Source organism: Solenopsis invicta, chromosome 13 (assembly GCF_016802725.1).
Source record: "Solenopsis invicta isolate M01_SB chromosome 13, UNIL_Sinv_3.0, whole genome shotgun sequence".
Lineage (NCBI taxonomy): Eukaryota > Metazoa > Arthropoda > Insecta > Hymenoptera > Formicidae > Solenopsis > Solenopsis invicta.
The window spans coordinates 3,480,830-3,508,797 of record NC_052676.1 but is presented as its reverse complement, the minus strand read 5'-3'; the positions used below and the strand labels follow the sequence as shown (position 1 = coordinate 3,508,797).

The window sequence follows — 27,968 nt, the reverse complement described above, 5'->3', positions numbered from 1 at the left end:
ATAATTTGCAATATTTTTCATTATTGTAATAAACAAATGTGTATTTTATATTATAGCGCAAAAATTAAAATCCATAGGTTCAGTAGTTTCTGAAAAATCATGTCAATCGACCAGAAAAATGCGTGTTTTTAAAAATTTACATAGAAAAAACAATTTTACGAAGCGTCTAAAAATTCAGCTGGATACAGATTCGAACATTTGTTGGGCCATTAAAATAATTATGCAGGACAGTCAAATTAATCGCTAGAACGTCCAAACATTTTGCAGCATTGTTTAGCACGCTTGAACGTCCTACGCGATCATTTTGATGATTCAACAAAATTATCTTCAGACATATACGCAGCAAAATTGTTAGATATACCTCAGCAAAACTGTTCTTTTCACGCAGATAACATAGAAACCAATAAATATTTAGCCGTGCAAAAATTTAAATAGATATTCACTAAATATGCGCAAGTAGATGTGTAAAAGCGTAGAGAAATACATGCAGCGGAATTCCTTAAGAAAATTCCCAGAAGTAGGTCACTCTTATGCGCTCTAAACTAGAATGCCTTTATAATAAAAAATATGATGCGAGACGAGCACGATTACCATTTCGCGCTCTCGCAATTTTTCCTCCCGCGGCGGGGGTCGCGAAGTAACGAGAAATCGATCGTTACATCGGGGTATGTGCTGTCGTTCGTCGATGCCGGGAGTTCGCGGCCCCCGAAGGGTCGGCAAACGTTCCTCCGGGTAGTCCGATCCTTCGGGGGAAAACTCTCGCGGCACGAGAGGGGTAGGTGAGGGGTGGCCGGTAGAATTTTCCGGTTGGTGTGCGTTCTCTTACCCGCGCCTCGCCCGCGCACCCCTTTACTTGTTGCTGCTGCTGATGCTGTTGCTGCTGCTGCCGTCGCCGCCACCACCGTCACCGTCGTCACCGGCGGCGATGGGTTCCATGCGCGTTTCTATCGATCCGCCCTCCGTCGCCCTATATAAAAGCCGCCGCCATTGGTGGTGTCCTCCTGGTCGCTGAGAGAGCAGGTCGGGATTCCATGCACACCCGGGGAACCGCCGTCGACGACGTTACGACGTACTGAGGACATAAAGAGAGAGAGAGAGAGAGAGAGAGAGAGCAAAAGAGAGAGAAGGTGAAGAACGCTGGTCGCTAGTCCGTTTAGCTCGAGGGGTGTCACGCGGATGAGAGATTAAATTAATCAGGTACGTCCCACACCGCGCGCCCGCCCCGCCACGCCGTGTTACTTCATTAAATTCCATTAATTAGTCTTCCACCGAGTCGTCAATTACAATCGTTTCCGAGTTCTAGCTTCCGTCCGCGTCCACGTCGTCTGCTTTAATGTGCGGCCTCAAAGCCGATTGCGACGTTACATTTGATATTTTGTAAAATGATCTACCGAGTGCTTCATTGTAATTGTAATACAAATTGTATTGGGTCTGTTAATTGGAAATCTTACCTGCGCCACACAATCACGCGTAGAATCGCCTCGTTCGTTGATCGCGAGACACTACCGTGTCTTTCGATTCCCGTGGCCGACTTACGGTTGCGATTTGCGTCGTTCTTGCGATATTCGTTCACGAGACTTTAGGAAATTTGTTATATTTGTGGATGACAAAACTGCCGATTGCGAAACGAAATTGCGAGTAAACACGCGAAATTTAGCGCAGTTCCGCGTTGAACGTCGGTACCATCTGGTAACTCGAGCCCTTTTCGAAATTGATCCCTCGCTTATCCAATACCAGTTTCTGCTATTGTAGATTAACTTCTATCGCGGTTGAACTTCGTTTTTGTTCTTTTCTAATTTTTAGCCCTGGTGAAAATTTTCCTCAGTTTTTTATATAATTTTTCCGAGTTTTTATGTAAGTTTTAGAATTTTTATATAATTTTGTAACATTTTAGAAAATTTCTCAAATTTTTTTTTAGAAATTGAATTACTTTTCAGAAAGTGTAGAATTTTCTAGAATTCTCCACATACATGATTTCTGAAATATCCTAAGATTTCTAAGATGTTTCATTCTATATTTTCTGAAATTTGAAGAAGTTCAAAGTATTTCTTAAAAATTACAGCATAAAAAATCTTCAAATATTTAAGAATTTACATATAAGAAAGTTCTAAAAAAAGACGTAAACTTTTTTAGTACTTATTTTTGAAAAGTGCTTAAATTCATATTAAAATTCTGAGAAAAATTTTCACCAGAGAAAAAAAAGATAGTGAAATTGGGATTAAAGTTAATCTACAATTAGTACACAGAAAGAACGGTTTTGTTAAAGCATCTAAAAATTTAGCTAGATAGAGATTTGAAAATAATTTTAAACTTTAGACCATCAGAATAATTATGAAGAACGTTCAAACATAATGAGCATGTCGCTAAAAGTTTTGATATTCCAGCAACCAGTGTAAATGTCCTACAAAAATGTCAAAAAGAAACTACAATTATTAAACTCCTCGTACATGAAAATAATGCGCGTTAATGCGATTATCATTGGTAATAGGAAGTAAATGCGTTCTTCGCACTTTTACACCTCATATTCTCAGAAACAGATTTATAAAATCATATTCAATGAAACATTAAAAAGTAGGAGGACTGAAGTAGAATAAATAAATTTAATTTATTTCCTCTTCCTTCTTTTTTATAATTCCTATAGTCAAAATAGAAGTGATCAGAATATTAAAATGTTTTATTTCTGTCACCGTTTTTAAATACTTAAAAATATTTCAGTTTTAAACGTTGCTTTGAAACGTATAATATAAAGAAATATGAATTTAAGGAAATTTTTTAAATCTAAACACTGTAATAATAATAATATTAAAAAAAAAAAAAGTTTTAAAAAGTTGGAAACAAACACATTTTAATCTTAAAATTACTACTTTTTTAAAAATGTAAAACAAATGTTTGCTGTTTTAAAAAATAGATCGCGATTCACATAAATTTAAAAAACCTTGTCCTACATAATTATTTTGACGATCCAACGATTTTGTCCAACAAAATTATTTTTAGATCGAGTTAAATTTTTAGACTTCAGCAAAGCCGTTCTTTCTACGTAGAAATGGACATAAACGCGATGGTAGTTTCGTTAATATTGGCATTTGTATCTATTAGAAAAATTTGCATGCGTTACGATTTACACGCATGTAATTCGTTCATTAGGAAACGTAATGTTTATCGATCCCACGGGGAAAAGACGTTTGCTACGTGATGTAATTTGTATTTAATTTAAACCCTCTTTATTAATTACTTAATTATAACTACTTTATAATTATTATTTTATTATAGTATTTAACTAATTTCTTTTAATTCTATTCGGATTTTTAATTAAAAGATGGAAAAGCTATTTCTACTTTATTTCTTTCCTCCTTCTCAGCAGTTCTTTTGATCTAACTGTTACTTTCTGCTTGATGTTTTCTCTCTCCGATATAATTTTAAATTCAATGAGTTCTGATATTAAGTTTGAGTTTTTCCATAATTTTTTCATGAATATCAGAGTGAAGTTACAAAACGCTGTGTTGATCTGGAGACTTATCTCGTGATGTTACGTCGTGGACTTCCTCGTCTTCATTCGTGCGATGGACTTCGTTACCCTATTAACAAAATCGATATTATGCTACACAGCATACAAAATAGACGTCTATATATATTTATTACGATGTAAAATACAGTACGCGACTGACAATTAAGACATGGAGCGCGGAACTCGATCGATGAATTTATTTATTTTTTTTAAACCGATTTAAATTAGAGTTAGAAAAATATAAATTATAATAATGTGACATTGCTGAAAGGTTTTATATAAACTATAAAATAATAATGACATATAGTTCTCGGTAAAGAAAGAATTAAAAATTTAATATCTTTTAAAAATAAATACGCACAGATTAATGTAACGTTTAAATTAAAAAATGTGTATTCTCTGTATAATTTATATGTAGTATAGAGAAATATAAACTCAAGGATATTTCAAAAAGTAATTTTTTCGAAATTTGTACAAAAGCACGCACTTGAAATACAATCAATTTTATAAATTATGTCTTCAATTTAAAAAAATTTATAGCTGTTTATGCACAATCCCGCGATATTATGAATTGAAACATTAAAGATTAATCTGTCTCTTCATTTTTTGATTATTTAATAGTTTTTTTTCAATCGAAAAATATATTAAAAAAAAAAATATATACTTTTTAAAAACTTTTTAAAAACACATTTCTTTATACACAATCAATTTTTTACTTTTAAACGTTTATTTAATCTGTATATATTTTTCAGATTATAAAAAACGCAGACAATGTGTTTTCAATTTCTTTTTCAGCATTTTTTTTTCGTACAAAATTGAACGCAATTATATTTTTACTGTTTAGTTTGAGCACAATGGCATCGCCACGGTGGATGTTGCCGCTGCTAATCTTGGGAACCAGTGCGATCACGCTGGTTCCCGCAGCTCGGGAATTCCATGACGAGCTCTTCAGAGGTAACCCGGACAACCTCGTACGGAAGAAGAGGTCCCTGGACGCAGCGGATACACCGGAGTACTACAACGACCTGCATTCGTTTAAATATCACGGCGGCGACACTGATCGCAAATTCGATCGTGATTTCGATGAGGACGACGAGGAAATCGAATTCCTGCCTGGCGGTAAAGATTTCTTTTTCAGACTCCATAAAGGAGAAGCGAAGAAAAATTAATTTCGATATATATTTATAAATTTGTATTAAATCCTTGTACCATATTGAATTTCTGCGTCGTGTGTACACTGAAAAAAAAATTAGATAATAGCTACCAATTGTTGAGTGAATTAATGACAATTAAATATTTGGTTAATAAAATAACAAATAATTTTTCTTTTCTGAATATTTAACAATATTATCAGATTTATTAATATTTACAAAATATTCAGAAAAGTAAAATTACTTTTGGTTATATTAACTAAATATTTAATTGGCATTATTTTATTTCAACATTTGGTACCAAATTCCCTTTTCAGTATATCGTATCGTTGAATTTTTGTTTCATTAATTGCCAATTATTTTTATCGTGATTTCAGATAATGGCCAGCTGGAAACGGTGGGCGAGGGTCTCCAGGGTTTGAACAACAAGTTACTCGAAAGGGCACTGCTCGATTACTTGGAGACTCTGCCTGAACAGGTAAGTTCCTCGATTTGTCACTTAATAAAGAAGATATAGACGGTAACAGAAATAGGCAAAATATTAATTTGTTTAGTTAAATTTAATCCAATTATATATTTGTATTAAATTATATGTATATTAAATTTAATTAAATAGTATAAGTATAAAACAGATTTTTTCAAGTCATAATAAAATTCAATTCATAAAAGAAAGTGAAAAATGGTCAAAAGCTTTTTCTTAAGAAAAAAAGGAAGAGCTTCAATATTTTACTGATCATATTTGTGAAAAAAGAAAAAAAAAGGTCAAGTTGAATGAGATACCGTAGAGATCTCCAAAGTTTAACGAGCATCGCGACGATAATCGCCAATTAATTATTTCAGATCTTTCTTTCCGTAGTATTTTGATTTTGTTACACTCTGTATTAACATGAGACTATTATAAATAGAATAATATGAAAAATCTCCCTTTAAATTATCTGCTATTAAATAATGGCTTGCAGGAAGAACCGGTGGCCTCGATCTTTCGCGAACGCGAGCGAAGCGGCAGCCGCAAGCGAGGCGGCGTCGGCGATCGGATGAACCTGGACAACAAGGACCTGGCAAAGTTGTTCGTCGAAGAACTGCAGGACGGTTCTCCGTACGGTCCACTCGTGGAGATGGACGACGATGAATATATAACTGCTTTACAATCGCTTTACGACAGATATAGAGCTGGTAGAGGGAACAAAGTATATGAGTAAGTTAAATGGTTGATCCTTTTCACTGAAAGAATGATTTTCTTGAAAATACATATATGAAAATAATTATGTTGGATCATTAAAATAATTACATTGCACTGGAAAAAGAATTTGAAAACTATTACCAAATTTTAATGATCCAACATAATTTAAAAAAAATTTCAATGGTTCAACATAATAATTTTCATATTGATATTTTCAACAAAATCGTTCTTTCATTGTTGAGTCATCAAACGTCGCAACTATAATGCAAACAGAGAAAGATTTAGATTTTATCGAGTGAATGTAGTTGACAATATAATCTTTCGGCTTACTGATTTAATTTTAATTGTTGAAAAAATTTAATAGCAAATAATTTAAAAGGAGATTATTCATAATATTACTCTAATATTTCTCGTGTTACTCTAATTATACAGGATGTTTAAAAACTCGCGAATTAAAATACTACAGAAAGAAAGTTCTCAAAAATTAAGCAAAATAGTTATTTAACAATTTTAAGCAGTAATTTTTGAGATGTAAGGATTTAAAGTGGATTGACCAAACACATACAAAGTCTTTACAATTTAAAAGCTACTGCTTAAAATAAAAATTTGCAAATAGCTAATTTATTTAATTTCTGAAGAACTTTTTTACTATAGTATTTTGATCGACGTTTAAGGACGGTAAACGTTTGCTCGACAGAACGGCAGGACCAATGTCTTGGAGCGAGCTGCTTGACAAGGGCTCGTTGCTGAGAAGTCAGACGAAGGACGGCAACGACGAGTTCGTGGCTCGTGATGACGAGCAGGGCATCCTATACTTGCCAGCGGCAGAACGTCGAAACGTAAATGCCCGATTTCCCATCGGTCGTGAGTTAGGCAGTTATCGTAGGCTGAACAAACGTTATCCGGTCGCTAAGAGAAGTCCTAGGCCCACCCAAACAAAATTAAAGACCACGGATCCTAAGGTAACGCGATAAACGATAAGACAACGTCAATGAGTAATTGCTCCGTTATCTGCTCTATCAGTTGTTCTGTATTGATTTCGCGTGACGCACTCGTTATAAAATTGAGCATAATCGTTGATGTACGTACATACAATATACACACAGAAAAAAATATTCTTGTTTTGAGAATATATTTATTTTCGAAATGTTATGAATAAATATTGAAATGAGAGCGTAATAAACAAACATTGCTTGGACAAAATTTTGTATAGTGTTTCATCAAGAAAAATATATTCTCATTTATTCAACAATAATTTCCGTGAGTTGAAAGAAAAAAATATCTAGTAGAAAATAATAATTCTTTAAAAATTGGAATTTTTTAATTTTATTATTATTTGAATAATCATATTGTGCTAAGGGTGTGCGGGTACCCGAAATTACGGGAACCCGAGCTTCGGGTTAAATTAATTTATTAATAGTATTTTGGATTTAATGATTATTTAGCAAAAAATTTTATATTTTTCAGTATTTTAAGAACGTACTTGGGCCATTCTCTGAATGAAGTGTGCTGTTAGAAACAATTGTCGTCTAAAGAGCACAGCATAATAAAGTTGATAATATTATGAAATTCTAATTCGCAGCTTGGAGATATTGTTTTCTAAGTGATATTGTTTCCTCTTAACTAATGAAAATCATTATTGAATAGAGAGAATATATTCGTACGGATGGAATCATAAAATTTCTTTATGTTAGCAAATTATTTGTTTAATACCTTATAATCTTTCAATAATTAACGTTTCGAAATTCTTAAAAAGATATTCTTAAAAAGAGCATGTTCCTTTTTTCGTGTGTAGACGTAACAATATCGCGTGACACACATTTTTATTTCAAGGTTGCTCAGGACCTGGGAGCTCTATTCGGTACACAATCTACGGACTCGCACAATCACACCCACAAGTCCGACCACGACCACGACCACGACCACGAACACGAACACGAACATAGCAAGCAAGAATCCGACAAGAATCACGAACACAAGCACGAACCTAATCAGAATCACGAATTTGATCATGAGCACGGTGGAGCAAACGAGAGCAAGTCGGAAGCGCCGCCGAAAGTGACGCCATCCCCGAAGGGCCAAAAGGAAAATGTTACGAAAACGGACGCGTCTTCGAAATTCGTCCACGTGAGGAAGAAGAGCGTCGACTGGTCGCAGTACTTCGGCATCGACCGGAGGAAGAAGAAGGCCACCTTCACCGCCGGCCAGGGTACGCAGAATCAGGATGACGAGTGGATGCTCCAGCGCTACTACGAGGTACATTATAATTATTAAAATTCGTTTTGTCAAACGCGTTACGTAATGACGGCAATAAAAATGATAAGAAAGATTTATTTATTCTATCTAGACACTGAGAGAAAAAATTTCCAAATTTTAATCAATATTTATTCAAATAGTACTAATAAATTATTTACTTACGGTACATAAATATTTACTGTAAGAAAAATGATGTAAGTTAAATTGGTGGTTCTGGTATTAAATAAATATACATTTACACTTAGTAAATATTTCATTAGTATTATTTGAATAAATATTTATTAATTTTTCCCTCAGTGTATTAAAATAGCTTAATGATAATTTGATTTTACACGGAGGATCTTCGTTAACAGAATATGGCCGAAAATTTGAAGCCAAAGGAGGACGAGAATGAGCGAAAGGATAAACTCGAAGAGATGGACTCGAAATTGAAATACATTAAGGACTTGATTATCGAAGAAGCTATGAGATATGCCGCTTCAGAAGACGAAGCGGATCTGCAGAAGGTAATTTGTCCATTGTTCTTCTGCACATAAACCATAATCAAGTTGTGAATAAAATGAGTGTCATGTTCAATATGATAAATATAAAAAAATTTATCTAATTTAGAATCATTACTTTATGATCAAATCAATATTAGAAAAAAAATAAAACGTAGATAAATTAGTTGTGCGACAAAAGCAATTATAAAATAAAATTAATATATAGAGAGATATAATTAGTAAGAAAAAAAAATGTTTGATAGGTGAAGGATAAGTTAATGTCGCGAATGGCAGCGGCTTACTCGTTGCAGAAGATGCGAAAAGCGCTGAGCGATCTTCGAAACAACGTCGTTGCTCAGAAAGAGGCGCAGAGAATGCAAAAGGAGGCCCAGAACAATTTTACGTCTAATTTTCGCGAGAACAGTAATCCAAACCTTAACAGTGGCATCGGCAGTAAAACCGATGAGAAACGGAACGGTATCAATAACAATTTAGAGGAAGGCGAATGTAAGTATAATAAAAAATAAAAAATAAAAAAATTAAAAATTATGAAGAAATTTTTGTAGATTATGCAAAGTATTCCAGACTTAGCAAGCTAACTTCTAAACATCTTCTTAATGAAAACGTGTTACACATTTTTGTATTAATTTTATTAATTATCTAATTTTCACACTTATTATCTTTCTAAATCAAAACTTTTACCTTTACAATTAATTTAATTGCGTAATTTTATCTATATAATTTTTAATTTTTTCCTCTCTAATTCTACCTTGTAATTTTATGTCTGAAGATTCTGTAATTTTATTTTGAAAAATTTGCATGAAAGTAAATAAGTAGAAATAAGAAGTAACATATTTTTTATTCTCAAGACTGAGCTTTTGAGGACACTTTTTAACTTCAATCTTTTATAATTAAAAATTACTGATCTTTTATTTTTGTCAGAAAAAGATTGAGTTAGAAGAATCTATAGGGAATCTGTAGATCGTTCGGTAAATCTGGGATAATTTGTAGAAATCCGATTAAAAAAATCGTATTAAATAATACAGCTGATACAGATTATGTAACACAATTGTGTTGTAATTATACAGCCATGGAGGAGCCCAGAAATTGTCCGGAATTAGAAGCCATCGAGTGGCGATGCCGAACCGTGGATAACATGGCCGGCGACTCGTCACGGATGCTTTACGTGCCCTGTGTGAAACTGCAGATCTGCAAAGCTTGCGTACGTTATTCAAACTTCCAATTTTATATGTTACAGAGATTTTCGATAATTCAGAAATTAATAAAAATAATTCAACATCGATAAATTAATCTAATATCGCGCGTGGGGGTGTGTTCAGGCGCAAGACGAGGAAGGGCTGCTACCCTGCCTCGCCAACTACGCCCTGGAGGCCGGCAAGGTGTGCGACGCGTTGGAGTCCAGGGAGTCCGGGCAGCGGATGACGACGACGTTCCGCGAGAACGAGAGGCAGTCGTGCGCGAACGCCGCGCTGCTGCTGTCGCAGTTGCACCCGCCCGCGGTTGCGACCGCGCAGTGCCGCGCGCGGAACGCCCGCGACTCGTGCCTGCGGCGGTACCACACGCGATACGAGCACCGCTTCCGCACGTCGCCGGCGTACGAGGGCACCGGACGTCGCGTCCACCACGAAGGTGCCCTCGATGCGCTGCAGCAAACCATGTCCGAGCGATAAGGATCAGGCGAGCGAGAGGAAGTCTCCCTCCCCTTCCTTCCCTCCATCTCCGGTTCAACCGCGCGACCGCGATGGACCGCCAGTTATCTGGACATCTTCGCTTGAGTACCGGAGCTCCCTCTCTCCCTTTCCATGCAGCACCTTTCCATGCAGCACAGATATCCTCCAAGGGATGTTCTCTAATTGCCCAAAGAACGTTCTGAGAACGTTCCCAGGACATCTCTCGGATAGGATGTACTGTGTGGACTTGACGACTGATATCCGACTGAATGTTAACAGACATCTTTAATTTATTATTTGCATTTGCTGTTTTGCTTGATATTCCTGGTGGCCAGAGTCGCCAGGTTTGGGAATTTCCTTCAAATTTGGATTATTTTTCACGGAAGATTTTTTGGAGGGAGATAAAAAGTTTAGGAGAAGAAAACTTCAGGGGAGGAAAATATAAAGATCTGTAGTATTTTCATCCTCTCGAGAAGTGTCCTCCGTGACAACTCTATAAGCGTTACAATATTTCTAGAATATTGTACGAAAATAAATGTTAATAATTATGGATGAAATATTCATAAAATTTATAATTATTATATTTAAAATTATAATATTCTTTAAAAATATTATTTATTTCCCACGTAATATTCATATAATATTATTAAGAGTAGATACACATAACCACTTTTTATTAATATTAAATAATATTATCAGAATATTATTTAATATTAAATAATATTGTAGGGCACGAATTAACAAAACTCAAATTTCGGGGGAAAATCCTCCAAATTCCTGGCAACTCTGTCCTTGGCCTATGTTTCCTCTCTATCGAGAAGTTTCCAGATAATCGGCGGTTTACCGTATTAAAGAATTTTCCGTCGTAACGAAGCACGAATCATGATTAATCCTCATTGGTACCATACATTCCCTCAAGCTTCTGGAATCTCTGTCCCCGTACGAGAAGAGTCTTTGAGCAGATCTACGAGAGCGGTTCCAATCTTCAATCGAGACCCTGCGCGTATGGTACCAGCTGGGGATTAACAGACTGGCACACGAAAAGCCGTTCCCGAATCGAAATGAAGCGGAATGGATCAACGGAAACCGCCACTAAATTTTTCAGAATACCATTACTAGTACGCAGAAGAAAAAAAGTCGTAATTTTGCAAACGCGGAGCTATCGTTTCTTTCGACTCGAGATCAGGCCTCGACTCGATACGTAAAACGGCACTTAATTTTTGCACACGATTCCTGCGCGTATAAATTCCTCTCCACACAGCATACTCTATCCAAAGAACGTCCCAAGAACGTTCTTAGGACGAACGGACGTTCTTAGGACAAACGGACGTTCTTTGAACGTTTCACGGACGTTCCCAGGAGAGATCTGTGCTGTGTGGGTCGTCAGAGAGCGAGATTTCAAAATACTGAATTTTAAAAAATTAAAAAAAAAAGATGATGTCCAATTAGCGAAACGACGCGTCTTATCTGTTAAACGAAAACAAGCTTGCAAACCCTGGATTTGAAAGAAGAATTAGATGATGTCTATAATTAAGGAAATAAGATGTTCTATCTATATTTGCGAGGTGTGCTATTCGTCTGGACGGCTTTCTGAAACGATATCCTCACTCTTTCTCTCTCCTCCTGCACCAAACTGAACAACGATTAACAAGTTACAAAGACAATAATAACGATATCTCTCCCACTCTTTTCGACAAAGATCAATCCGCACGACTCGACTAATAAAATTCGAGCATTGCGAACGTTCGCCACCGCGCAGGATCGCAGAATTCCGTTGAACGAGAGTTCGGACGAGCGCCTCGCAAATGAAAGTCGAAGACGAGATCCAGGATATATTCCGAACGATATTAGTTTGGCTTATATTTTTCTTAGACGTTCGCAATCCATTAATTAAATCGAGAAGTGTTTCGAACTCGTCATATATTATGTAAAGCGGACATATAATATTAATACAATATTCTCATAATATTTAAAAAAATATTGCATTTTCGGAATATTCTCAGAATATTATTTTTGTCTAAAAATTAATCTAAATTATTGTGCATAAAATATTCATAAATTGTTATATTTAAAAGTTATAATATTCCTGATAATTTCAAATATTCTTTACTTCTCATATAATATTATCAAGATATTATATATAATATTATCAGGAATGAACATATAACCACTTTTTATTAATATTAATTAAATATTTCAGAAATATTATTTAATTATAGCTTATAGGGTTATTATTGATTATGATATAGAAAACATTTCTCGGTTTGATTAAGTGGCTGCCAATATCTATAAAAACAAGAAGCCAAACTAACATCGTTCGGAATATGCCGTCAATGACGATAAAAAATATGTGTGTAAATTATTGTGTTAAATATTTTAAAAGAAAAAAAAAAAAAGATTTGTCGCGAGCGCATGTGTCTCTCCCTTTTAGCGCATTAATTCTTCGCATTCGCGCCAGTCAAGATTACATTACTAGCGCGATTATTCGTGTTTAATTTCTCGCACGCAGAGTAGTTTCACGCGGAATCGCCGGTTCGACGCGTTCGGTTTTCTCGCCGGTCGACGTGCGGCGAGAAAAAGAAGTATAAATGAAGACGGAGAGAAGAGAGAAAAAAAAAAAACAAGCGGAGAGCGTGGAAAGGCAGGATAATCGACGCAGCTTCCAATGAGTCTATCTTCGCAAATCTATATCTATTATTACTGTCTATTATATATCAAATGTTTTACGTTACACGGCGTTATACGGATACGCACATCGATGTGTCAGTCGATGCGTCAGTCCTATATTCGAAATGTAATAAATATATTTCAACATAAATGTGCATGTGTTTGTGTGTACGCACTGAGAAAAAAAAATTGTCAAACTAAAATATTCAATCCGATGTGATCAGTTAAACATTGTGTTGATTCAACAGTTATTTAGTTGCACAAAAATAGTGTAGTTGATTCGCGTTTCAGCTATTCAATTTTTTAACCAAGACTTGAACTAACTCGAAATTTAATTGCGTGTATCGGATTAAATATTTTAGTTTTTCAACCAATTCTTTTTCTCAAAGCGCATTATTTTGCAGCTTAATGTCTCACCTCGGCGCATATCCTGCTATAGTTTTGCAACGTGCATAACTGATTGTCGTTGCGTGATTCGATAACATCGCCGTTAGAGAAATCCACGGGCGCAGAAACGTTCCGTAATACTTCCAGTATCTCCAAACATTGCGGCTTGTAGAGCTTCAGCAGTTCCAACTGCAGCTTAGCGCAATCAACTGCAAACAGACCCAATGATCATTTAGTCTTAACTTTAAAAGATCATATAATAATTAAAGTATATTTTTTAATCAAGTTTTAATTAATTTTCTTTTTAATTACATAGATTTTATCATAAATAAGTATACGTACATATATTTATACAAATTATTAAACCACTTTCCTAAGTCACATTAAAAATATACATTATAAGAATTTTTGAAATCACTGATTAAATTTGTTGTCAGTTTTAGTTCTTCAGCACTACCCAAAACTAAAACTGATAACAATTTTAATTAGCAATTTCAAAAATGCTTATAATATATATTTTTAATGAGACTTGGACAAGTGATTTAGTAATCTTTGTTTAGAGACATGCAATGTAAAATTTCTAAGGCCCGTTTCGACATCAATTAGGTTAACTTTAATCTCTTTTTTTCTCTCTCTCTCTCTTTCGATTTAATTTATTTTCTAATTTTAAGAATTGTGCAAATGCGCCTAAGACGTTATAATGTCTGCTTAACTGTTTTATACTTCGACGTTTCAGTACTAAATTCCCGTTTTAATTAATTAAGTTATCAAAATTCGAGAACATCTTCGACCACTTACTCCGCAGTCTCGACACTTGTTCAAGTTTGATTTTCAGTTCCATTTGCGCCTTGTTAATCTGACGCATCATATCCTCGTAAGATTTTTTCATCTTGACGGCCGATTAAGTTAATCGAATCCACAGATCAAAATCTCTAATTGGTCCGTAATGAGAAATAATTATAACGCGAAAAGAAGCAGAGCGCAAGGGAAACGGCTCTAATTTTTGCGAAACGTAGTGAACAGAGTGAACTTGCCGCTGACAGGATTGCCAACATAGACATTCGAATCACTGAGTAACACGTGACCTGTCGCATTGTCGCGGGAGTCGTGGCTGCGTTTGAAAACTCGGCAGAATTTTCAAATCAAATCGAACAGTTCGTTTTCGCTGTGACTGCAATTTTTGTAAATTAAAAACTTAAAAGTTTTTTAACTAAATTTTTAAAAAATTTTTAATTATCTATGTTTGCCACAAAATACACAGAATAATTACAAAATTCTACTAAAAATAGAAATCTTTTTTGTAAAGATATTTTTTTTAGATATTTTTTTTTTTTTCAAATATATATATTTAACTATTAAAATCAACAAAAGGCATTTTAGCGTAGAACTTTGTAGAATTTTTTTCACCAGGGTACATGTGTTATAGATTATCGATATAATTGTTTGATATATTAATGTTTAATACTACTCACACACATAGATGAATTCGGTCGGTGAAACTAATGTCGCCAGCATTAGTTTAAATTTCAATAACTGTTAACTGGTATTGTTGAGCCAAAACATCTTTTAATCTACATTGCAATCAATCGTCACGGTTCAAGGTTCAACCCGTTCAATGCCTCGATCAAGCTCTCGCGTCGGTCAGACGCTCACTTCACATCTCTCTCATTAACGGGGGAATGCGCGGGTCAATTCAATTCCTCGGCGCATCGGCCGCATCCATCATCCTCGGGCCTGCGCGGAGCTCGCCGTTACGGCGACGCATGCAACGCGCCGTTACGAAACGGCGCGTCGCGGTTGCGTCACGGCGCGTCGGCGGAGAGTGCCGCGGACGATCAGGCCGCCCGCGCGGCCTTATCGCCGCGTATCAAAGTCCGCGCGTGCGGCAGTAGTAGGGATCGAGGATAGTGTCCGACGCGGGCGATGCGAGATCGCCGCGGCCACTCGGACGATCGTCGTCGCCGTCGTCGATACCAGGAAGTCGTTCGCCTCGTAGACCGTGCCGGCCTCAGATGGTAGCGATCACCACGTGTCGCGCCGCCGCGACGGCTCTCAGGGCCGTCATACTGGGTGCGCCGGCGTCTGGCAAGGGCACCGTCTCCTCCAGGATTGTCCAGCAGTTCAACGTCACGCACATCTCCAGCGGTGACAGGCTGCGCTTCCACGTGTCCACCGGCACTGGTACGTCGTCGTCGTTGTTGTCCTTCTCCTTCCTCTTCCTCTTCATCAACGAGGGTCTTTCATCCCTTTGAATATTTAAGAACTCCCGTTCTCGATTTCCTTGTTCGTTTTTTTTTATTTATTTTATTATTGGATTGATGTAACGAACAAGTGTACATTGGACTTTTATCAATATTTTAAAAACGTGTATTATCTTGTTGATGTAAATTTTAGTTTCTTCTATTCCTTTTGAAATGCATAATCAGAATGTTATCGTAAACCTAGCTCGTTTCTATTGTCAATTTATGTATCATTAGTTTCAATAACACGTAATTTCGATGACGCGGATAATTGATGTCCTTTACGCGAAATATTGTTTTTGTTATTCACTCACGTTATATAATCGACAAGATTTCCGTCTCGTTATCAGTCAGCTAATTTTAAAAACACGGCAGAATTGTATTATTTCGATAAAATAAATTCTTCGTATTCAATCTTATCTTCAATGCCACATGAAAGAATTTTGTCATAACCGTGATAACGCATTTGAATTACTTCGATGAAGTCATCTTCACCGAAACCTTCGATTATATTTTTCTTTATCATTATTTTTATGCATTATATAATTATATTATATTTTTAATATATTACACATTATATATTAAATAATATAATTATATATTATTTTATTTTATTAAAATTCCAAGAAATTTATCAAAATTGCCAGATTAAATATTAAAATAAATATTAATGCGTTATACGTATAATAAAACTTAATTTAATGATTTAACTTTAGTAAAATCAATCATTTCCGCGTTTGTCTCCATTCATCATTTGGTGCTTGAAAGACTAAAGCAAGTTCATCAGCCTGTTAATTTTAGAAGCATACTTTCGAAACATAATACCGTTAATAGAATGTTTTCGTAATTGTATGATGTAATTCAATAAAAGTACGAGGAAACACGTGCTACTCCATTCATTACATTCATTCATAAAACGTGTCTTCAAACACAAATGTCTCGTTTGCAGTTCTAGGCAAAGAGGTGAAGAAGTATATGGACAGTGGTAGCTTCGTGCCGGACGATACAATGATATCTCTGATCGGCGACGAGATCGTTTCGGTTGCGGATCAGAATTGGCTGCTGGACGGTAAGTGGAAAGGAAATGATTCCGACCTCGTCGTCGCGGCCAAGGTCGTCTTGAATCGCCGTAAACCCGTCCATATGTATTGTTCTGAACACGAATAAATATCTTGGCAGGATTCCCGAGAACGTTGACGCAGGCGGAACGATTGCAGAGGCTGCATCCCATCAATCTCGTGTTGAATCTCGTGGTGCCGACCGCCGTCATTCTAGACCGCGTCAAGAGTCGATGGGTCCATCTACCCAGCGGTAGGGTCTACAACATCGGCTTCAACGATCCACGAGTGCCGGTAATCAGCGTAATGTATATCTATTTCACTAAAAGAGAGAGAGAGAAAAAGAGAACGAGCAACATCGAGAATATAACTAAGCCTATATTACATCCGTATTTAATTAAGAATTCTTAATTAATGAATTATATTATATAAAATATATAATATAATATTGTTATATTATTTACGTTTATATATAAAGAGAGAAAAAATGCTTTCAGTCTAACTGGAAATATTTTATCAATCCAATAACAGTATTAATGAAAAAAAGATTAAAAATAAAGGCAATAACAAATATAGTTGAATGAAAATTTAGTTGAAGCAACTACATATATTAATAACCCATGATTCAACGTTTAACTGAATCAAACTACATTTTAATTTATATTATAGCATTTTTTTTCTCAGTGTGTATATGCCTGTGTGTATATATATATTTTTTTTCTATCGTATTATAATTAATGTTAAAAATTATATTTATATCAATTTTTAACATTAATTAATTATAATATGATAGAATCTGTTACATTTAAAAAAGAAGTTATTAAAGAAGTTCAATTTTAAGATATTAAAATATTTTATTTCCATCTCTATTTTTGAAACACTTAAAAATGTTTCAGTTTTAAACATTTAAATTTAAAATACTAAAAGTCCACGGTTGTTCCATCTCTATATAAACTAGGTGGTAAATTATCTAATGGATTTAATTATTTAATGGAAATGTCTATGTCTACATATTCATTTATTGATTAGATATACATACCATAGTTTATCCAGAGATGAAATAACCAGCTATAAAATGTATAAAACTAAAATAACAGCTTTAAATGTTTTTAGTGTTTTAAATCTAAACACCATTTATAAAAACTAAAGCTTTTTTAAATATTTAAAAGGCGGAGACAGCAATAAAACATTTTAATAACATAAAATTAAATTGTCTTTTTTAAGAGCATAAAAAGATTAATATAACTATAATAAAATTAAGAATTTTGACGTTAATTACTAAATATTTTCCAGGGCAAGGACGACATAACGGGCGAGTCGTTGTGCCAGAGGGAGGATGACAAGCCGGAAGTCGTACAGAAGAGGCTGCAGGATTATGCGACGAAGACTGAGTCGGTTGTGCAGTTTTATCGGGAGATTGGAGTACTAAGGGAATTCCAGGGCAACACCACTAATGAAATGTGGCCGGCGATCAGGGATTGCGTGGCACAATACTGCTGAGCTTTAGAGATCAAATTTTTAGATAGATCTATTTAAATATATGTCGAACGGTCGCGCAGGTCACTCGTATCCTTAAATAGGTCTGTCTAGATCTATTTAGATTTCTCTAAAATCTTGGGATTTAGATGTCTCTTCTTCCTTAGAGATTTCTCTAAAAGAAAACAATTTTTTGATATTAAATTTACATTCAACTCTTATGTCCCGCCTAAAAACTAAATTAGACTAAATTAGATAAAATCCTATGCGCCTAATTTTTGTATCAACAGATTAAAACGGATAAGTCTGTTTAGACCTATTTGAGACCTACGATTCGCTCGCATCACGCGGTTCCGAATGACAGACAAGAATACGCGCGCTCTCGTCCGACAGCGACTGTTTTTCTATCTCGCGATGATAGAGAGAACGCAGCATATTATAACGTAATTCGCACACGACGCTCTCTCTCACGCACCAACGCACACAAGCGTGCATGCCATTAGGTTGTAAATACGCGATATTGCGCCGACAATAATGGGCTCGCAGACGTTCCCGATGCAGAACGCGCCTAGGCAATACAACGAAGTTTCACGGCAACTCAAAGACATTGAACTACGCGCGAATTATCTCTTTTCTTTCGCGACTAGCGCTTGCACGACGAGCCGTTGTTTGGCCAAAGTTCGAAGTATAGTACAAAGTAGGGATTATTGTTCGACGATAATGATCGGCGACATACGTTCCGGGATGACGTAATCGTCATACATTTCTCATTTTATTTCGAGCGTATAGCGTTATACAGTTGTAAGAGAGATATATAACAACGTTCAATATTGTGTACATATTCAACAGTATAAGTACATTATACGCATATACATATGCATATATACATACGCACACATACATATACAGTATCAGGCATCTAAAAGAGTGTGTGTCTAAATGATTTTTTAATAATAAATCACTTTTTAAATCACTTTTTTTTTACCTTTTTAAATCTACGTTACAATTAGAATACTAACTTAATTTGTCATCAAGTATTTTGTACATGTAATCTTGTTTCTTAGAGCGCTCGAGTAATTCTAAAGCGCAAAATGAACGATTCTTTACTCTAGTCTATTCTTTCTATTCTACTTATTTTATTATAAGTGTTTCTGTTGCCTTTGAAAATATCGTTGAAGACGAAGTAATACAACTCGTAGAAGTATAATGAGGAAAAAGATTCGTTTAAGATCGTAGTTTTCGAAGTTTCGAAAACTTCATTGCCATCTTTTTTTTTAGATATATAGACGTTTTTAAGTTTCTTTTACTTATATATCTATAAATAGATACAAATATCAAACCTTTTCTAAGTCAATATTTAGACGTACACTATTAGACGCCTCACCCTGTATATACCATGTTCACGTTCCTCAAATCCCTCTTTATTCCTTTCTCAAGGCAGAAGAGTTACTCAGGAATAACATTATCATAAATAAATAAATAAATAAATTAACGACTTATCATACTTTCCTTTAAATAAATCAGACTTGAGAATCATCGCATTTTTATTCGCGCGGAAATTTTTTTTTTCGTTAGAACACAATTAGAGAAAATTTCGTAAAATAGAATTTCAAGTTTTAATTCAACAGGATTTACGCGTGTTATAAGATCCTCTCAAAATCGACGAAAGTCTCGTTGTAACACGCGAAATAAATATTCGCTCGTAACGGACTACTCTAATATTAAGTCACCTTAAATTAAGTTATTAAGTTAATTATTACTAATGATCAATATATAAAGTCGTCAACGAATTTCAAGATTATATGCATATAATCAGATAGGAAAAGTTGTGCATTCCCATAATTGCGTACACATATATATACTTAATTAAACAATCAAAAAGACGAATGAATCAACTTAATAGGGAATAATCTTGCTTTCTTATTTCCTATCTCATAAGATCTGTCTTTTTTTAAGATGAACTTGCACAGTTCATTTTTTCTCTTTTTCTCCCTATGTTAGAGAGACAGAGAAAAGATGAACTGTGCAAGAAGTTCAGCTAAAAAGAACAGGCCAATAAATAACAGTAACTGGTCATTGAAAGTCGATTCAAATCTTGTACGCAACGAGATCGATGAGAATGCGTCGCTTTTCAACACAGAGTGCCTTATCCCCGGATATATCTGACTCGCGTTTTCTTTACGTTTTCCTACATACGCTCTGGCGAAGCGAATATATGAAAAGTACTAGGTTGCGAAGTATTGCGCGAACAGATGAAGACGCAGAAATTTCTCGCGAAAGTAATTCAAACGAATACGCAATTGCGTGTATCATACCCTTGCGTGTTATCCTTTATTTCACTTCTTTAGTTCCTTTTTTTCTATCTTACTGCAGCAATTCAAACTCCTCGCACTCGTACAGATCGTCCTCTACGCTTTCGTGATTAACAAACTGACTTGCCGACGGCAGAAGACCTTCGACGACTTCAATCCCCTGTTGCAAATCCTTGCCACTTCCCTCACAGAAGAGAAACATCGGGTAGTCTATGTTCTGATTTGGTATCACAAACTGCAATGTTAATAAGACGTTTTTCGATATGAAGTAGAGTTTATTTTTAATCTATCTTTTCTTCTCTATTTATACCTTATTCCTATATTTTGCAAATGTATGTTATTCTTTTTTCGCATCGTTTTGTGTCACTAGAAAAATTTTTTTGACCAATTTTACTAAAAAATAACTTGTAACTATAAAATAACTTATTTTACGTAAAACTAAACTGTATAGATCCCAAATTTACTGATGTATTATTACATTTACACGTGGTAAATAAACGTATCAAATATGCAACATTGATCATGAAGGGTTAATCTGTTATACACGAGTTGTATTTTCAAATTTAAATGTGTTGAAAAAACATGTACACATTTACCCGTTGAATTGTTTCCATAAAGTCGGTGAGCGACTCCTTGTCTGGGAAGTAGAAGCCTACACAACAGCTGGGGTCCATCTTCGACAGCAACATCTTTCTTGGTGACGTACAGTGGAAGCTTGTCAATGGAAATTTTTCGTTTCCTTCGACATCAACGGTCTCCTGAATAAATAAATAAGGTAATGAGTCAGTGATACTTAATAATATTCTAAAATAAAATTCATTCTGAGAAATATAAAAAATAGAAACAAATAATACAAAGAAATATATATTTAAAAATAAATATTTAGGTGACAAAGGCTCGTTAACGCAAACTAAAATTTTTTAGACATTAAGAATGTATATATCATATCTCATATTAAATAAAGTAATAAATATTCATGCAAAGGCTCGAGTTTATTTATTCGTTTAAAAGTTATTTAGCTAAAACTGTAGCAAAATAGTTATTTTCACTGTATAAATCATTAAAAACCAAATTGAAGATGTTACCTGACAGTAATGCGGATCCAAATGAATCAGTTTGTCGTCCTGATAGCCGATAAAGTAAAGCGAATGCCGCGGTCGACCACCGATCACGCCAATGCACGTGTCTAATGTCAACAGCGCTGTCAAACAGGGTGCATAAACGGGGTTCAGCTTGTCGGCGCCGAGCCTCAAGGGTACTAAAAGTATCAGTGCCTTTCGTCTACCGTCGGGAGTGCAACAAACATTCTCGACATCTTGCATATACACTGGAAACAAAAAGTTCTTATTAATTCATGCGTAATGTAACAAAAAAAAAAGTGAAGATTTCCACTAAATCTGAAAAATTTTAATGAAATTCTCTATTTCTTCCTTCAGGAAAAAAAATTGTTAATACACTTCTGTTATATATGTACTGTAACTTTGCTTTATATTGTTCGATAGAAATATAAATTATTATTTAGTTTTCTCAACTGTTATCTAAATAAGTAGATATTTCTTGAATTTTTTCGTATAAGCACATTAAAAACTCAAATGTTGCACGCTTTTCCACTTTCGATAATTGAATTCTTTTATTTGGTATTAATTGATACTAACCTGCACAATCTTGAGCGACGTATACTGCCAACTGATTGAGCTTACTGTTAGGATCCTCGCTGGCGCGTTCCATAGCCTGACACAAGAGATGCGCCACCGAAGAGGGACCGTACCAGTCGCCCGCGCGTTTTCCCGTCGAAGCGCCGAGCACCACCAGCTTGTGTATGGAGAATGGAGACTCCGGCGTAAGCTGATCGCCAAACCATTTGATGATCATCCGATGACTGCTCTCATCAGTCAATTGTTCCGGCCGCCATCTCCACTCTGCATACAAAATCGAAAAATAGAATTATCATTCAACTCTACGACACAGATTCATGCAAAAAATTCGTTGTGTTCGTTAAATAAAAAAAATTATGTGTTGAATTTATAAACATTAAGAATAATTAAATTTTTATTTAAAAATAAGTTTCTCGACTTGGTTTTAAGAAAATTCTAAACTGATGGAATTATGTTGACATTATAGGGTATAAAATTCTACGAAGCTTAAGAAATTTGTTTCAAAAGATTACGAAGATAAATCAGTGACACATCTGTATTTGAAATCTTAATTTAAACAATTTAACAGAAAATCTATGAATCTTTTCAGCAATGACAAAATAAATTTAAGAAGGAAAAACGACCTCGTCCGAGGAAATGGCAAACTAAGGCTTGCGCCAGCATCATTTGTCCACTGCGTAGCATACAGCCCCAACCGCAATCCGTGGTAAAGGTAGACCCGTTCAAGATCGGGAATTCTCGTCTGTATGTTAACCAAAGGCGTGACATGAAATCCCTCTTGAATTCCTCTATGGTATTCTCGAAATTCGTGGCATCCATCGCCAACGAGACCTGACTCCCCGTTCCGACTGGCTCTAATGCTTCCGACGCTCTCTCTAAGGGATACTCCGACTTCTTCAGATAACATTGACCCAACAACCACACGGGAGATTCCTTGGAGAAGTTCGTCTTCATCTTCACAGTCCAGCCTTTTAGCAAGAATTAAAAAATATAATTAGACAATTGTTTCCCATGTTTTTTATATTACGACAAATATTGAGAAAAATGTGGAAAAAGAAAATTAAAAAAAAGGAATTGAAGAAATTAGGAATAAAAATAAAGTTATAAGATAAGAATTTTGTAGTATTATAATAATGTGATAAGGTCTATATAAAGATCTATATAAATTATAGATCCAGTCGTTAATAAACTGTTCAAAATAAAAGAAAATGATATAAGCGATAAAGTGTGTAAATAATAAATTTTATATTATAAATCTTTTCTTAGCATGTGAGATGAATTAAATAAATGCTATTATATTACGTATGACAAATTCAATTAGACATTAATAAGATAATCTAATAAACCTATAATTATATTTTATAATTCTCCAGAAAAGTAAATGATTGACGTACATATAAAATACTTTTTCAATTTTTATTGCGAAGAGTCAGATATACATACCATATTTAACATTGTTCCACATAGAGAGCAATTTTGTCTTGACTTTGCTGTCGACTTCTGTCGCGGCCATGGCATCGTCTAATTCGGCGTCTGAGTTGAATGATTGAATGGTAGGAACACGGTCCGTGGCAATCATCCCGGAAAATATGCCGAGATTCACGGGACCGAAACCGCCTACAAAGATATCTGGTTTAACAGTTTCATCTTGAAATTAATCCTGAAAAAATTCGTCTATTAACAGCATTAAGTTTTGTGCTACTTTATAGACGTTGTCTCATATTATTTTTTCTTAACTAATCAATTATCTGTATATTGTGTTATATCTATTTTCTCCTTGCTAATTATCCTTTAAATTCTACTCTGTTTGTATTTCAACCATTCTGCTTTCACTTTTTCTGTGTATACATATCTGCTTTGTAAAGATCAAAGTAGAAAAAACAAAAATTATGATGACAATTTTATAATAAATGAAAATGATATCATCGTACGATATCATCATGATATTATATTATGTCACTTTTCTATTTTCGCTTCTCTACCTCTACTTATCTCAGAGAAAAAAATAAGAATTATTTTTGTCTTTTAAGAGAGGAATTTACACGTGCTTCAAATGTGTTAGCTATTATTACCACTGTCTCGCCAACTGTATGTCAATTTGGATAATTGGTTTATTGAGTACCTCGTGTAAGCTGCATAATACGTTACACACATAGATATATTATGCACACGTCATTTAAGAACAAGCAATATTTGGAAAGGAAGAATTTAATTTTAAAATAATAAAATGTTCTGTATATGTCATTGTTTCTTAAAAATATTTTACTTTTAAACGGTGTTTAGATTGAGACACTAAAACGTTTAAAACTGAAATGTTACTGCTTTAAACATTTCAATTTTAAGAAGGTACTCTAGAGAATTAAAAAATTTGCCTATTTTGAAGAATTAAAAAAAACTTGCTGCATATATTCTTCTATACTTTTGCATATATCCATATACTTACATATTTAGCAAATTTATCTACACATTATGTAACTAAATGCTTATTATAGTAGCTTTTATGTTATGTAAATTTAAAGACATATTTTTCCAGTTGGCTGACATTTCTCAGAAACTATTAAAACTGTCAAAACTTCAACTTTTGCATGTATGTAAAATACATGTACATCACATAAATTATTACGATAATAAATTAACGATTTATAAATTAAACTTGTTTTTTAAAATTGCGCCATTTCATTAATTTGCATATTGTATTCTTTATTTATTCTAGTTCATGTGATAAACGAAAATGTATCTTATATATGCAAAAATTGAAATCGACAGCTTTACTATGCTTTATGAGAAATGGTGTCAACCAATTTGAAAAATGTTTGTTTCTGAATTTATGTAACATAAAAATTAATATGCATTTAGCTGTGCGAAAATTATTAGATATTTATTGAACATGTACAAATAGATGTGTAAAAGCACAGAATGTATGCAGTTTTTTTTATATAAAATTCCCAAAAATAAACTATTTTTTCATGTTCTAGACTCAAATAATCCTTTTAAAACTAAAACATTTTTAAATATTTAAAAAACAGAAATAAACATTTTAATATTTTAAATACATTTTTTAAATAAGGAATAAAATAAAATTAAATATTACTTAAATATTGTCAATATTATTTTCTGTTTAATTAAAATTATCGTCCATACTGTTCCACTGAGCTCACACCTGACGCTCCGATCGGGATGTTCCGGTTAACTGCAAGGAGCGGCTTCGCAGAATCGCGAGCGATTAGTATCTGTTATCGGTCGCGGGGGACTGTTTTAACACATAAATCATCAAGGTAAACAAATTAAGAGGTTACAACCCAGAGGCCTCGCTGCATTCTTTGCCTTCTTATCTCGCCTGTAATGTATGCGACACATCAGGGTTATTTACAGTGTACTCAATCGACTATCCAAATTGACACACGATTAAAAAAACGGCGATAATAACAGCTAACATCGGAATAAGCTAACGAACTATTTTCGAAAGAAAGGGATATTTTTTTGTTATATTTGTTATTAATTATCTGCTATTAACAATGTTATTTGTATAAAACTATCAAGACAGTCATCTAGATAAAAAAAATAGATTTATCTTACTTTTATCTAGATTATTATAATGTATTATATCCCATCATCTTTATTTTAAATAAAAGAAGTTTCAAATTATCTAAGATCATATGCACAATAATGAGAATGAGACAAAGAGAAGTATTATCTTTAGCCTCAACCTTCAAGTTACCACTTATCCTAAAAAAAAAATTTTTCAAAGTGACAACAGGATTACATTTCGAAATTCAATGCCATTTAAAACTAAAACATTTTTAAGTGTTTAAAAAACGGGATAGAAATAAAACAAACATAGAGAACTAGAGAAAGAAATAAAACAAAAGAAGTGTTTAATTTTAATATCTTAAAATTGCACTTCTTTTTTGAACATACAAATACAAATTTTTTATCATGTACACTCAAAAAAATATGCTAAAGAGATATCTCAATTTTTTAAGTATTTAAAAAACAGAGATAGAAGTTAAACATTTTAACATTATGAAATTAAACACTTTGTGAGTGCACACATACAAAATATTTTTCGTGTATACTAAAAAAAAGTGTTAAAGAGATATTTAAGTTTTAAATGTTTAAGGATTGATTGCACCAACATTACTTAAGACTTAAATACGTCTGTCTTTATTTATTTAGAAAGCTAAAGACAGATACATGTTCAAGTCTCGTTTGAAGTCAAAATAACATTGGTGTAACCGAGCCCAAGTATCTTAAATCTAAACACTGTTCAAAGCATTTTTAAGTGTTTAAAAAGCGAAGAAAACAATTAAATATCTTAAAATTTCTTTTTTTAGTGGATAAATACAATGTTTGTATCATGTACAATCGAAAAGGATGTGTTAACGAGACATTTCAGTTTCAAGCATTTTAAATCTAAATACTGTTTAAAATTAAAACATTTTTAAGTGTTTAAAAAAAATAAAACATTTTAATTAAACGCTTTAATTAAACGCTTCTTTTTTGAGTGCACAAATATAATACAAAATGTTTTTTACCATGTGCCGTCTGTCATCCACCTTATCTCACGACTGGAGTAGACAATAGACATTATTATCTACATATCATACAATGTTCATCTATCTAATTTTGCCAGAGGCAAAGTGTGGTGCGCTTCGATCGTCTCCACGTAGAGTAGAGACAATGAAAACTAGGCCTCGAGCTGTCAGACACGGCGTACAGCATGCCAAACTCGAGATGAATGCGCGGTCAAGCGTATGAAGAAGCGTATCGAGAAAACAGGCCAAAGTAGAAGCGAGAGACAGGAAGGTAAAATAGATGAAAGAAAAGGAAAAGTTGGAAAAATCGCTGCGGTCCGTTGACAGCTAGTCGGAACGGGACGTAAACAGCAGGCGTGTTTCACCCACCTAACCTCTCCCGTGACGATTGCACCTGTCCATTCATGCCTGGGCGGATTTGAAGCTAAAGCTGGCGTTGTAAACGGTAGAAACTGCGCACGGGCGACTGCGTCCGCTGTTGAACGACGGCTGTTGTCTCGTCGATGAGACGGGAACAGACGGCCCGACGACGGGGCGATCACATTCTCGCGCACTTACGCACTTGGTTCCTTTTTCATTGTCTCTTTCTCGGCAACTCCTAGGGGCTGCGACGTCCGGCGTGTCGCATCGTCGGCGATCGGCACGAGGCGACGCGACAATGTTGTTTCCCAGTTCCGATACGGAATCTCCTCTCGCGTTGTTTGTCGTCCCTTTTACGTTCCGCACCGCGTCATACGGTACGGCGTCGTCGGACAGGCCGGGCGTCCCGGCCAGAACCGTAGCTAGGCAGAGGAGCAACAGGGGCTCAGAACTCGGAACGAAGGGAAACTGAAATGAAAGTGACGATTGATTATAATGATTATACACAATACTGCGTAGTATCTAGACCATGACGCCACGCTTCGATAAACAATCCAATCAAGCGGTACTGATGCGAGTCCGTCTGTGCGAACGCGAGGACCAGACGACTACGTTCTGAAATTATGGAATTGCGCCTCGTAAACGAGTGCGATCACGCACTCTACGCATGACACCGTGTGACCCACGACCCACGTATCGAGATCGTCCACGTCCACTATCACGTCGGCGGGTCGACACTCTCGACAACACATCTGTGCACGTTTCGCGCCAATTCGTGCGACGAAAAAGCGAAAATCAACATGGCGACGGTGGCACTGGGTGGCGCTAGCACCTGCCAGCAGTAGGTCAGGTGTCGAGTAGAGTGCAGCAGAGTGCAGTACCGCCGCCATATTGGTTTCTCTCTCCATCTTTCTTCGCTGTCGGTCGCACGCGTACGCGGCATGATTCTCGTGTATTTTGAGTTTGAATCAAGTTTGAATCGTGCGGAAATAGATACGTAGTAAGAGCGCCGA

General features: G+C 35.0%; 4 protein-coding genes across 8 annotated transcripts; 2 read left to right on the top strand and 2 right to left on the bottom strand.

Annotated features, from left to right (window-relative positions):
* Positions 1–982: 982 nt before the first annotated feature.
* On the top strand, positions 983–10,405 carry LOC105202364. Of its 2 annotated transcripts, XM_011170836.3 has the most exons (10): positions 983–1,197; positions 4,350–4,624; positions 5,034–5,134; positions 5,616–5,851; positions 6,534–6,798; positions 7,670–8,092; positions 8,446–8,598; positions 8,838–9,081; positions 9,663–9,796; positions 9,915–10,265. In XM_011170836.3, exons 2-10 carry the CDS (start codon positions 4,360–4,362, stop codon positions 10,263–10,265), a joined length of 2,172 nt encoding a protein of 723 aa, XP_011169138.1. In that variant the 5' UTR covers positions 983–1,197; positions 4,350–4,359. The 2 variants fall into 2 exon arrangements, with proteins under 2 accessions (XP_011169138.1, XP_039312701.1); XM_039456767.1 differs by lacking the exon at positions 983–1,197 and having other exon boundaries at positions 4,360–4,624; positions 9,915–10,405.
* Positions 3,196–18,033, bottom strand: LOC105202363. Of its 3 annotated transcripts, XM_026138509.2 has the most exons (4): positions 14,792–14,967; positions 14,118–14,490; positions 13,350–13,528; positions 3,196–3,575 (listed from the first exon to the last, which is right to left on the bottom strand). In XM_026138509.2, the coding sequence occupies exons 2-4, from the start codon at positions 14,206–14,208 to the stop codon at positions 3,486–3,488; spliced, it is 360 nt and encodes a 119-aa protein (XP_025994294.1). In that variant the 5' UTR covers positions 14,209–14,490; positions 14,792–14,967; the 3' UTR covers positions 3,196–3,485. The 3 variants fall into 3 exon arrangements, with proteins under 3 accessions (XP_025994294.1, XP_025994295.1, XP_011169136.1); XM_026138510.2 differs by lacking the exons at positions 14,118–14,490; positions 14,792–14,967 and adding an exon at positions 17,897–18,033; XM_011170834.3 differs by lacking the exon at positions 14,118–14,490.
* Positions 15,147–19,063, top strand: LOC105202362 (GTP:AMP phosphotransferase AK3, mitochondrial). The gene is made up of 4 exons (XM_011170832.3): positions 15,147–15,500; positions 16,509–16,628; positions 16,739–16,911; positions 17,911–19,063. Exons 1-4 carry the CDS (start codon positions 15,332–15,334, stop codon positions 18,115–18,117), a joined length of 669 nt encoding a protein of 222 aa, XP_011169134.1. The 5' UTR covers positions 15,147–15,331; the 3' UTR covers positions 18,118–19,063.
* LOC105202361 (cysteine protease ATG4D) lies at positions 18,120–27,344 on the bottom strand. 2 transcript variants are annotated; one of them, XM_039456768.1, is made up of 8 exons: positions 26,965–27,344; positions 23,504–23,677; positions 22,684–23,028; positions 22,061–22,324; positions 21,491–21,732; positions 21,002–21,163; positions 20,409–20,640; positions 18,120–18,268 (listed from the first exon to the last, which is right to left on the bottom strand). In XM_039456768.1, exons 1-7 carry the CDS (start codon positions 26,999–27,001, stop codon positions 20,458–20,460), a joined length of 1,407 nt encoding a protein of 468 aa, XP_039312702.1. In that variant the 5' UTR covers positions 27,002–27,344; the 3' UTR covers positions 18,120–18,268; positions 20,409–20,457. The 2 variants fall into 2 exon arrangements, with proteins under 2 accessions (XP_039312702.1, XP_011169131.1); XM_011170829.3 differs by lacking the exon at positions 18,120–18,268 and having other exon boundaries at positions 18,834–20,640; positions 26,965–27,190.
* Positions 27,345–27,968: the final 624 nt, after the last annotated feature.